We start from the raw sequence: 14161 nt of genomic DNA on the forward strand, positions 1-14161 counted from the left end.
ATTTTTTCTTAAATGTTTACCGGTAGTTCAAATTCTCAACAATTACAGGATTGTAAAGATGTTTGTAATCTTAGGATGTTTGAACTACCGGAAGATACTTATTTAATATCGTTATTTATGCACTTTATTAGTATAAGTGATGACATAATTTAACTCGGGGTGAAAGTCGGATGGATCAGATCGGAATTAGCCTTTTCGTAAAAATAAAAAATCGGACATACAAAATCAATTCCAATTCCAATTCCAATTCCAATTCCAAAATTTTCGGAATCTAAAAATTCATTCCAATTCCAAAAGGTCCGTGAAATTTTGGAATTTCGGAAAAAAAAATCAGAAATCACACAAGCTTTAAAATTTCAAAACTTTTTCTAAAATGTTCATAATTTTCCAAAAATAAGAACATCCCGTCGATAAAAGTAAAACTAATAACTATTAAATTTCAGTTCAAAAAAATAAATAAATAAGCACAACATAATATACAATAAAACTTCTAACAACAATTCATTATGTCAAAATCCTAAAAAAAACGTATAGGTGTATTTTTCGGAAAATAAGTATTATATTATATATATTATCCATAGTCGTTGTATTTTTCGGAAAAAAATCGGAATTTTTTGGAATTAAATCGGATCGGAAATCGGAAATTCCAGGTTTATTTTATATAATTCCAATTCCAATCCAAAAAACTCGGAAAAAAATCGAAAATCGAAATTTCGGAAGTCGGAATGAAAAAAGTTGTTTCTAAATCGGAACTTTTGGGATCGGAACCAGCGGAAATTGAAATTTTCGTTCCAACTTGCACCCCTAAATTTAACCATTGTCAATTATATATAAAAAAAATATAGGGTTAATGGCAAAGGGTTAATGACATGATTTATGAACTATGCTCATGAGTTTTGTTCGCCGGGGCATTTTGCTTTGAATAGGGTTTTTAACGCGCTATTAAAACTCAAAATATATTATTAAATCGGGAAAAAACGACATTTTTTCAAAAAAAATGTGAAAATGAGTTAAATACAAATTCTAACAGATTTATCAATTTTACAATCAACCCAACAAATGGAATCCTCATCCGATGTTTTTGTGAATTCTTATGATTTTTTCTAAAACCTTCCCAAAATAGTAAAATTTTATTTATATGAGTCGGCGTCATATCATCAAAATGTGATGTGATTCATGAGGTATGCTCGTGAGTTTTGTTTGTTGGGGCATTTTGCTCGGAATATGGTTTTTAATGTGCTATTAAAACAAAAAAAAACTCAGGAAAAACGACCATTTTGAAAAAAAAAATGCAAAAATGAGTTAAATCCTAATTCTAATAGATCTTGTAATTTAATATATTGATATGAATTTTTTCTAATTTTTTTTCCAAAAATTGCAAAAAAATGATTTTTATTAGTCGAAACGACGTCGAATCACCGAAATCTGACGTGATTCATGAGCTATGCTCATGAGTTTAGGTATGTGCCATTTTTCTGGGAATATAGTTATTCACTTGCTATTACAACTCAAAAGATATTAAGAAACTGGGAAAAACAACCATTTTTCAAACAAAATGCGAAAATGAGTTAAATCCATAATTCTATTAAATTTCACCATTTTAGAAACAACTCAACTGACAGAATCTTTGTCGTCCTGTTAAACTCAAAAAACCTTGATAAATCGAGAAAAAAACGACCACTTTGCAAGAAATAATCTGAAAAGTAGTTAAAACCTAATTCTAATATATCTCTCAATTTTTGGAATTACTTTTTTCTTTATCACAAATAACCATATATATCATAGAAGAAGAAGGAGAAAGAAAAAAAAAGAGAAACGGCCAAAATAGGAAATGACTAAAATACCCCTAGGGGTTCTTCCGTTTTAAGAGAGAGAGATATTTAAGAGACGAAAGGGAAAGAAAAGACGAGAAGGCCAGAGGGAAAGGGTGGAGACGATTAGGGATTGATTGAAAGGTTATTATGGGGAGAAAAAGATGCTAACGGGGATGCGATTACCAAGATCGATAAGATGAGTAGACTATTCAACAAATTGGAGGAGGTGGAAGAGGTGAATAATAAATTGGAATTGGAATTGGAATTGGAAGAGGAGGTGAATAATACGGAACAGAAGAAAAATATTAAATTGGAATTGGCGAATCTGATATATGATATACGCGAACAACTCGAAATAATCGCGGCGGAGAAGAAGCGGATCAATCGTACGCTTTTCATTAAGGTATGTATTATTTTGTTTTTTTTTTGATTTCTTCGAATTAATAATTTATTTTAAGCTTCAATTTTATCGTATTAAATTAAACAAACTGCAGGCCGTCGATCGACGTAAACGGCTCGTCTATGATCGAGATTCCACATCCAGTGAACTTCGTAATTGCAAAAAAGCGCGATTTCTTAATAAATCAGCCAAAATTGCATTAGGTCACTATCGCAGAACAAATGTATGTTTTTTTTTTTTTTTTTTTTTTTTTTAATTTGTTTTTTTTCCGAGACTTATTGCTTCCTTTGTTATATCTGTATGTATGTGTGTAGCTGCCGCACAACGAATGGTCGGTCGGTGGTGGACGTTATCAGAGCAACCGAATCTCCGTGCAGGGGCGGCTATATATTGTGTTCGACGTTTACCGCCACATTTAATTCTGAGGAACAAGTCAAAACTTTTGAAACAATGATTTACTTCGGAATCGATCGAACTGAAGTCAGATCTGTTCGAATTGTTACAGGTAATTATTTTTTCAATTCAATCTTTGCTCTTCTTTTATGATTTTTCATATTCTTTTTTTTTCGGTCTTTTATATATACATTTACATATTCGTCTGTCTTTCGTACAACTTCAAAATTTTGAATATTATTAAACAAAAGAGGCTTATTTGAGTTGGTGAGATACTTTAACCTGAATGTTATGTTTGAGTCCTTGCATTGCTCGTGTTTGATGACGGAATCATTTGTTTCACACTAATATGTGGTATTTCATAAAAATTCTTGGCACTAATATGTGGTATTTCAAATATTGTTGCTCATAATTTCTCTTTAATGATGAATCGATCCCCACCTTCTTTTTGACCACGACGGACTCAATTTCTTCATGGTAGACATAAATTAGAAAATCCTTACTTTGAAATGCAAATGACTTGATTTGTTACTTCACCGTTTGATTATTCCGTTACTGATAGAGACATTTTAGTTATCCCGCCTCCTTCTTACATTCACAACATTAAGTTGTTCTAATTCGTGTGCTGAATAAAACGTCGCTTGAAAACTGTTCAAATAGTACCCCAATTCACTGCACCCTCTCAAAAACAAATTTTTAATCTTTCCTTCTCAAATGCACACTTCCGCTTCTCAGATACCATGTTCGTAAACAAAATTAGTTAAATAATTTCTATATTCATGGGTTCGACTTGCATTCAAGTGACTTTGTGCTTTGTCTTTTCCACAGTCTACTGCGATTGCATATATTTCAATTAATTGCTATGTACGTAGTGTTTGAATTATTTGCACTTTCTTTTCTTTCGTTTTATAGAAATTTGTTTTTCATTTGCAGGCTATTCTAGTTCAGAACATTCTTCTAGTTCAGAAGAGGAAGATTGTTAAGTTGTGTTGCTTTTCATCTAATCGGGTTGTGACTACATTTATGTTTCTGCATTCGGTTTGTGAACTATTTCATACTTCGATCAACTGTATTATTGCATTCGGGTTTGTATTCTTTAGTTTTTTCCATTTATATGGTTAGTTGTATATGAATTTCTCTGTTATACTATGCCCTCTCTTTGTTTAAAAATTGTTTGGAGTCCTTCCTTTGATGCATACCAATACCTTGATCACTATAAAACGTTTACGAGAAACGAATTGTACGATCCTTCAACACTTTTAGACTGCACATGAATAGAGACAATGTATAATTTCATCTCAGTAGCCAAAATAAGTACTGCGGAGTTAAATTAATTTTCATACTAACGAATAAATGAATAATTTCATAGACTTAATCTATACATGTGTTTCTAAAATTGTCAATCAATTGTCGCAAACAATATGCATGGTGTCTATTGCCTACAAAAAGTCTTCTTGATGGCGTGACGCGATTTGATTGACTCTCTTTAAATTGATATTTATCTCTTATAACTTGGAAGAGAAGAAATAATCCTATTGGCCGACTTACTTTGCAAGATAAATTATAATCTTGGAATTCAATTTAATCTATATATAATATAAAAATAGGATCTATAGCCTCAATGAATGACATGTGGCAAATGCTTATGTCATTTTCTCAAATCGCTTAGTTGGCACTCAATTGAAGATGTGTAATACTCAATTGCTTATTAGGCATTTCTATTTTGGTATGTTTTTAAGTTCTTTCCTATTTAACAATTGCACATTCATTTCAAAATTACCACGTATATATGTAATATTTCATGCATTTAATATCCTATAAATTCAAAAAATATTGTCTTTTTAATATTTTTAACTTTTCGAAATATGTTTTTCGCATGTATTTAAAAAAAAAATTGAAACACTCAATTTATTTTCTATGAATATTCAATTTGTTTTATATTATGTATATATTTTCGAATTATTTTTATATTATGAATATATTTTCGAATTTTTTTATATTATGAATTCATTTTCGAATTTTTTATATTATGAATTTATTTTCGACTTTTTCTTAATAGTATGTATATAGTTTCGAAAAAAAATTCGATTTTTTATAGTATGTATATATTTTCGAATTTTCTTATATTATGTATATATTTTTGAATTTTATAAGATTTTGAAAATTTTCGAATTATACGAAAAACATTATTTTAGATATTTTTTTATTATAATATTCAAAATCTTTTAATATTATTTTTGTTAATGCATTAACATATTTTATAAATTTACATTAATGTATTTTTTTTATATTTTGTCAAATCATTTATATATGTTATCTTTTAGAGTTAAATGACATTTATTTTAATTATGTCCATATATGGTAAGTATATCAATTTATATTGAAAGAAGGTTTGCCATATCAATCTATATATATATATATAAATAAATATATATATATATATATATATATATATATATATATATATATATATATATATATATATATATATCCTACATACTATTTTTTTAATTGCATATCACAACCATTAATCAAGATTATTATCCATATATACAATGCACGATTTGTTTTCTTCATTTATTGTCTTATTTTTTGGTTTGTTTCCTTTATTCGTGTGATTCGATTTATTTTACTAATATAAAAATATTTTGAATTTTTATATTCTCCATAAAATATGATTCATGCTCAATACTATTTAAATCCCTCAACCTTCATTTCACTTCTCACTACACCACCATTCTATTACAAAGTGCACAATGTTGGTATTCATTAGTTTAATTTATATGTTTTTATACTTTTATATTTTTATCTTTTTTTCATTTTAATTTTTTTTTAATGTCGATTGAAAACAAAATTCTTACGCAATTTATCTAGGAAAAGGGTTAATTTGCATTTGTTTTTTGTGGATTTTATGCGGTGAAATTGGTATTGGCTTTAGAAGCCGGTTGTAATCTTAGTTTTCAGTGTCAAATATGTCTTGAATCTTAGTTAGGACACCCTTTTACTTGATAAATATTGATTCCATCTTCTTTAACTTCATATATATATATATATATATATATATATATATATATATATATATATATATATATATATATATATATATATATATATATATATATATATATATATATATATATATATATATATATATATATATTTCAAAAAAAAATCTTCTTTACTTTCACAAATGATATTTATCTTTTTAACTTTCACAATTTATATTATCAGTCCACGGCGAATTTTAATCCATTTCTTTTACTTACAAGTATTCAAATATTTATATTTTCTTGATTTATTTATTGGGTTTGCATGTGTGCAGTCTACATGTTACCATATGGTGGGCGTGGTCGGATCAATTGTAGTCTGTCCTCCGATTTTCATTTCTATATGAAGTTACAAAGCCAAGCTTGATGAATTCGATGCCCTAGCTACAGTAAAATTTGTTGAGATTGTCTGAATCTACAATTTCATCTTTGTTTACAGGCATTGCACATGCCCAACAAGATTAATTTTTTTGTGTTCAACGTTGTGCATCTTGAATCAGATAATTATGTTCGCCTATTAATTAATTCCGTGTTTACAAGGTATAACTCCGTAATTATTTTTTAGAAGTTATGAGTGATTTTTCATCTTTTTGGTGATTTTGTTTAGGCAGAATATACTAAAATATTATTTTAATTTCAAGTGAAAAACGCAAAAAAATAAAATAAAATGTCTCCTTAAACTATATTTTCTCACAAAAAGAAAGAAAGAATTCTCATAAACTTTTATCACCAAACAATTCAATTGTAGGACATTTATTGCAGTTGGTGAAAATATTTGGTGAATTTTTTATATAAAAAAAAATCAATTTTCAGTAATTTTTCAGAAAATGGCGAACGGAAACTAAAAATTTTAAGGTGATGCATCTTTGCTCCGCAATGATAAATATTTTGAAATATTTAAAAAATACTCTGATTGAGTACATCCCATGTTGGTTTTCCTTTCTTAAGTGAACGGGAATATTTTTTTCTTTTGAGTATTATTTCTTTTCATGGTTTAAAATACGAGTAACGTTTAAGATATATCTATCACAGGATAAGTAGAAAAATATAGTTTCTCATATACAAGAAACACTACGAATTTCTTTTTACCAGTTTCGGTAAAAGACAAATAATTTGGTGACAAAATATTTGTAACATCAATTTTTTTGTGGGAAAATAAAAGTTTCAAGTTTCAACGAGATATTTTACAATTTTTTGCACTTTTTTTTTTAACAGAAAAATAAGAAAATATTATTACTTCAAGATGACATATATCTATGAAATTTTTGGGTTGAAATTTTTGGGTTGAAAGATTCAGTAAAATAAAAAATTTAATTTGACAATTTGCATCTTTGTAGAAGTACAACTAAAAATATGAAATTCACCTCAATATTTTTTTTTAAAATTGATACAAGGTGAATTGTGAATGATTTATTGTACTTTGATGGGGCATATTCTATTGATTTTTTTCAAGGATACAAAGTGCCAAAATGCAACTTTTAAGAGATGCAACGTGGAATTAAGCCCTATTAATATATAGATTAAATACAGTTTGCACCCTTAAAGTATAAGGGTATTAAATCTTACCCTTTAATGTTACAAATATTACACTTACCCTCTCCATTAGTGAATTTAATGCTAAGACTTTAACTTTGAATGATATGTCATTTTTCTTCCCAAAATATCTTCTAGCCATTATGAAAAGATGAATATGGAATAATAGTTTTCAACAATCTTTCAAAAAAACTAATTTAATTATGTAATAAAAAAATTATTAAAAATATTATTTTGATTTATGATGTACCTCCACATTTTAATTACTGTGTGACCCTAATATAAATAAAAATATCAATTAATTTTCTGAAAAGTAATAAAATTTGTTAAACATTCATGAGAAAAATAATAATTAATATGTTAGAGTAATACATTATTTAATATAACAAGATCAATTATAAAATTAAAATTAAATTTCGAGTAATTACTAAACTTTCTTTAAATAACAATGAACATAAAGTAAAAAAAATGAAACCAAAATTCATTCTTTTTCGTTAGTAAAATTATATATTGAAATAATAAAATTGAGATATATCTTGAAAGGGTGTTTAAAAAAATTATTGCTGCATATTCATTATTTATATAATGATTTGAAGGGTATTATTTATGGAATAAAAATTCCGCATTATCAAAGTCAAAGTCTATCAAATTCATTATGGAGGTGGTAGGTGTTACATGTGTAACTTTAAGGGAGTAAGTGTTACTAGCCCTATACTTTAGGGGTGCAAACTGTATTTAAGCGTAATTTGTATCAAGTTGAATGATTTGTTAATGATTGAAATATATATTTAGATGATTATTTATTATGTTTTGCCATATCTGAATGGAATCAATTCCTATTTTTGATAATCATTGTTTAAGTATGTAAATTAATTATAATATACTAATATGTAAATTTAACATATTATTTATTGTGTTAGTATTATATTATTATCATTATATACTTAACTATAATTATAAGTATTAGTAATAGTATTATATTAGTATATATATTAGTATTAGTATTAGTATTAGTATTAATATTAGCATTAACATTAGTATTAGCATTAATATTAGTATTAACCATTAATATTAGTATTATATTATTATATTATATTATTATCAGTATAACTATAAGTATAAGAATTAGTATCAGTATTACTATTAGTATTATGATTAGCATTAGTATTATTATTAGCATTAGCATTAATATAAGTATTAGTATTAATATTAATATTAGTATCGGTATCGTCTTGGCATTGGTATCGGTATCGGTGTCGGCATCGCTATCGGTATTGGTATCGTTATCGGTATCGTTATGCGTATCGGTATCGATATTGGTATTTGTATTGGAATTATTATTAGTATTAGAGGCAACATGGACAATTATACGTCTCAATGTCGAGAGTTAAGAGTAGAGGTGGCATAAAGATATTCATCAACTCGGAATCCAGCGATTAACATTACTAGCACTTTTGACTAAAATAATTTTTCAGCGAATATAATGTTATATCACGAAATTGTATATTGTGATTCGATAACATATTTATCTTTTGTATTATTTATATGAACAATTATTTTGCAGTGTTAGGTTTATTTGCACTTTAAGCTAATCTTATTGTCGAATCCAATGAAGTTTTTTCTATCATGGTACTTTCATTTAAATTTTGTTTATTTCTTACACTTTTAGATGATTTATGTTTCAGTGATGCGTGTCACTGATTGTATATGAGTAATGAAAAATGTGCACGTTACTCCCAAAGATGAGTTACGGAGATATTAATGCTTGTGCTATAAAACACCACTTTGATAACTAAGTCTCATGTTAAGGATCCGAGTGCATTGAATGAGATAGTTGTACCATTTAGGACAAATGAAGTATTTTATTTTGTATATCACAATTTTTGTATTTTGTATTTTCTTATCATTTATTTTGTTTAATTTGGTACTCAAATCAATGGAATGGATTTTTTTAAAGTTTTTGGAATGTAGCGTATTATAATATCAACTATATATTCAAAGTTTACGTTCGAATATTTTATGTAAAATGCATTTTTATTTTTTAAATTGCCCCGTGCATTGCATGCAGTGGTGAAATAATAGAAAATATCATATAAATATTTCATATAGTTATTTGCAGTGTTCTAAAAATCAGCCGAGGCGGTTGATATTCTGTCTCTGAGGCGGAGGTGGACCCAAACCTTAACGATTTTTGTGTAAATGTTTGAAAATTGAGTTTTGGCCTGTGAGGCGTTTCTAGGCGGTCCTAGGCGGCGGGTTGAGGAGGTTTGAGGCGGGTTGAGGCGATCTGAGGCAGTCAAACTTTGGAGGCGGGTCAAACTTTAGTGCCAAAAATTGAACAAAACCCGTTTTTTTTTTGTTAACTTTTTTATTTCAAAATATAAGTTGGGCTTTTAATAAAAAAAATGAGTTCATGCTTTATTTTGTTTATGTTAATTGTTATTGTTAAAGAACTTAAAGATATATGCTTAATATAACCATGGAAAAATTAAGATTTAACCGCTTTTCTAATCTTGTATTTATTAACTACAATGAGATAGATATTTTAAAAATTATGTCTCAAAATTAAAGCACGTTTGTCTTAGTCAAATCAATTAAAATCGTCTTAATTTCAAAAAAAAAATAGCTTTAAACAAGAAAATAAATTTTAACCATTGAAAAATTAAGATTTAACCGCTTTTTGAATATTTATTTATTCACTATAATGAGATACATATTTTAAAAAATTATTTCTCAAAATTAAAGCGGGTTTATCTTAGTTAAATCAATTAAAATGGTCTTAATTTACAAAAAAATAAAAAAATAACTTCAAATACATAAGTAATTTTTAACCATGAAAAAATTCTGATTTAACTGCTTTTTGAATCTTGCATCTATTTACTATAACGGAATAGTTTTTTTTTTTTAAATTATTTCTTAACACTAAAGCGGGTTTATGTTCGTCAAAACAATTAAAATCGACCGACACACGTAAATCACGAAACCGTAACTATAAAAACGAAAATTATTTTTTACAATGAAAAATTATGATCTAACCGTTTTTTTGAATCTTGTATCTATTTATTACAACTAAATAGATATTTTAAAAATTATTTATCGTCATTAAAGCGAGTTGATGTTAGTCAAAGCATAAAACCTTCCAATGCACGTAATTCATAAAAAAAAACCTTCAAACACGAAAATAATATTTTAACCTTTTAAAAATTATGAACCGCACTTTGAATCTTGAACCTACTAACGATAAAGACATAGATATTTTAAAAAATATTTCTCAAAATTAAAGCGGGTTTATCTTAGTCAAATCAATTAAAATCGAAAATGAAAAATTATGATCTAACCGTTTTTTTGAATCTTGTATCTATTTATTACAACTAAATAGATATTTTAAAAATTATTTATCGTCATTAAAGCGAGTTGATGTTAGTCAAAGCATAAAACCTTCCAATGCACGTAATTCATAAAAAAAAACCTTCTAACACGAAAATAATATTTTAACCTTTTAAAAATTATGAACCGCACTTTGAATCTTGAACCTACTAACGATAAAGACATAGATATTTTAAAAAATATTTCTCAAAATTAAAGCGGGTTTATCTTAGTCAAATCAATTAAAATCGAAAATGAAAAATTATGATCTAACCGTTTTTTTGAATCTTGTATCTATTTATTACAACTAAATAGATATTTTAAAAATTATTTATCATCATTAAAGCGAGTTGATGTTAGTCAAAGCATAAAACCTTCCAATGCACGTAATTCATAAAAAAAAACCTTCAAACACGAAAATAATATTTTAACCTTTTAAAAATTATGAACCGCACTTTGAATCTTGAACCTACTAACGATAAAGACATAGATATTTTAAAAAATATTTCTCAAAATTAAAGCGGGTTTATCTTAGTCAAATCAATTAAAATCGTCTTAATTCATCAAAAAATAACTTTAAACACAAAAATAATACTTCATCCATTTAAAATTTATTATTTCACCCTATTTTGAATCTTGGTCCTATTAACGATAACGAAATAGGTATTTTAAAATTATTTCTCAACATTAAAGCTGGTTTATGTTAGTCTCTTGATGCCAATTGAAAAAAATTATCATCCCGAATTCGTTTCTGAAAAAAATAGGAACAAACACTTAGTATACGTCTCGACGCATCTTCGTAGCAACGGATTCCATCAAGTCCTTCACGAATTCGTTTTGAGGATACATCTCGACGCATTCGTCGTATTCTTTTTGTAAGACGTCTTTTTCACTTAGATAATAGACATGCTTATGTTTCCGCAACACCTTCAGAGGTGTGAGGAAGTTGGTGCACAAAAGACTTTCTTGAGAAATATAATCGTTCTCAATCAAACCTTCTTTATCGTACTGAACCATCTTTATGAAGGCCCCTTTAAGATTGTCCAACGTGAGTAGCCGAGCCATCACCACGTTATTCTTGATCGGAAAACATTTCCCAAACAAACGGTACGCCATTTAATTTGCTATAAAAAATAAATGTGTTCTTGAATTTAGTACAAATATCAAACATACGTAAATAATGCAGATAAATTTAAAGGGATATTACCTCTCGATATGTTCTTGATCGGATGAAACACATTTCTCTAATCACGACACTTTCAGCTGTGGCTACAGACTTCATGGATTATAAATCGCAAGAACACACAAGATATCCATGACTGATAATTAATTTCCACCTATTAATTCTTAATGTCTCTACCCATTTGACTCAATAGGTGGAAATTAATTATCAGTCTTTTGTGCACCAACTTCCTCACACCTCTGAAGGTGTTGCGGAAACATAAGCATGTCTATTATCTAAGTGAAAAAGACGTCTTACAAAAAGAATACGACGAATGCGTCGAGATGTATCCTCAAAACGAATTCGTGAAGGACTTGATGGAATCCGTTGCTACGAAGATGCGTCGAGACGTATACTAAGTGTTTGTTCCTATTTTTTTCAGAAACGAATTCGGGATGATAATTTTTTTCAATTGGCATCAAGAGACTAACATAAACCAGCTTTAATGTTGAGAAATAATTTTAAAATACCTATTTCGTTATCGTTAATAGGACCAAGATTCAAAATAGGGTGAAATAATAAATTTTAAATGGATGAAGTATTATTTTTGTGTTTAAAGTTATTTTTTGATGAATTAAGACGATTTTAATTGATTTGACTAAGATAAACCCGCTTTAATTTTGAGAAATATTTTTTAAAATATCTATGTCTTTATCGTTAGTAGGTTCAAGATTCAAAGTGCGGTTCATAATTTTTAAAAGGTTAAAATATTATTTTCGTGTTTGAAGGTTTTTTTTTTATGAATTACGTGCATTGGAAGGTTTTATGCTTTGACTAACATCAACTCGCTTTAATGACGATAAATAATTTTTAAAATATCTATTTAGTTGTAATAAATAGATACAAGATTCAAAAAAACGGTTAGATCATAATTTTTCATTGTAAAAAATAATTTTCGTTTTTATAGTTACGGTTTCGTGATTTACGTGTGTCGGTCGATTTTAATTGTTTTGACGAACATAAACCCGCTTTAGTGTTAAGAAATAATTTAAAAAAAAAACTATTCCGTTATAGTAAATAGATGCAAGATTCAAAAAGCAGTTAAATCAGAATTTTTTCATGGTTAAAAATTACTTATGTATTTGAAGTTATTTTTTTATTTTTTTGTAAATTAAGACCATTTTAATTGATTTAACTAAGATAAACCCGCTTTAATTTTGAGAAATAATTTTGTAAAATATGTATCTCATTATAGTGAATAAATAAATATTCAAAAAGCGGTTTAATCTTAATTTTTCGATGGTAAAAATTTATTTTCTTGTTTAAAGCTATTTTTTTTAAATTAAGACGATTTTAATTGATTTGACTAAGACAAACGTGCTTTAATTTTGAGACATAATTTTTAAAATATCTATCTCATTGTAGGTAATAAATATATACAAGATTAGAAAAGCGGTTAAATCTTAATTTTTCCATGGTTATAATTTATTTTTGTTTTTAAATTTATCGTTTGGTGAATTACGTGCGTTGGAAGATTTCAATTCCTTTGACTATCATAAACCCGTTTTTAATGTTGAAAAGATATTTTTAAAATACATATTGCGTTATCATAAATTGATACGAGATTCAAAAGCGGTTATATCATAATTCTGTAATGGTTAAAAAAATATTTTTCAGTTTAATGATGTTATTGATGAATTACGTGCATTGGAAGATTCTAATTGCCTTGACTAACATAAACCCGCTTTAATGTTGAGAAATAATTTTTAAATATCTATTTCGTAATCCTAAATAGATTCAAGATTCAAAATGCGATTAAATCATAATTTTGTAAAGTTTGAGAAATTATTTTCGTGTTTAAAGTTATTTTTTGGTTAAATCGGACAATATTTATTGCTTTGACTAAGGTAAACCGCTTTAATTTTGAGAAATCATTTTTTAAACTATTACCTTGTTTTAGTAAATAGATACAAGATTCAAAAAACCGTTAAAACATAATTTTTTCATGGTTAAAACTTATTTTCATTTCTAATAATGAGAAATAATTTTTAAAATATCTATTTTCGTAATCGTAAATAGGTTCAAGGTTCAAAATGCGATTAAATCACAAGTTTTTAAAGGTTAAAAACTTATTTTCGTTTTTAAAGTTATTTTTTGGGGAATTAGGGTGATATTCATTCATTTGACTAAGATAAACAGCTCTAATTTAAAAAAAAAATATTAAAATATCTATTTCGTTGTACACGACAAGAATATATACTTTTTATAGCTTATTATTATAGCATTTATTCGTTAGGTGCTATTGTTTCATCTTTAATATTTTAATTGCTTAAAAAAAAGGCTATAATAGCTTTTAATTTATCGGGCTCCAAATCTTGAAATAAAACGCTGTTATATTTGTTAAAACTTTAGCGGGGAAAAAATATATTTTCCCGGTATCCTAAAT

At 27.0% G+C, this 14161-nt stretch overlaps 1 protein-coding gene across 1 annotated transcript; it reads left to right on the plus strand.

The window, feature by feature from the left end:
* Positions 1-1884: 1884 nt before the first annotated feature.
* On the plus strand, positions 1885-3777 carry LOC105957304 (uncharacterized). The gene is made up of 4 exons (XM_012981238.2): positions 1885-2217; positions 2309-2437; positions 2529-2719; positions 3541-3777. Exons 1-3 carry the CDS (start codon positions 2011-2013, stop codon positions 2631-2633), a joined length of 441 nt encoding a protein of 146 aa, XP_012836692.2. The 5' UTR covers positions 1885-2010; the 3' UTR covers positions 2634-2719; positions 3541-3777.
* Positions 3778-14161: the final 10384 nt, after the last annotated feature.

Source organism: Erythranthe guttata, chromosome 6 (assembly GCF_056151865.1).
Source record: "Erythranthe guttata isolate IM_541 chromosome 6, IM_541, whole genome shotgun sequence".
In the NCBI taxonomy this organism is placed as follows: domain Eukaryota; kingdom Viridiplantae; phylum Streptophyta; class Magnoliopsida; order Lamiales; family Phrymaceae; genus Erythranthe; species Erythranthe guttata.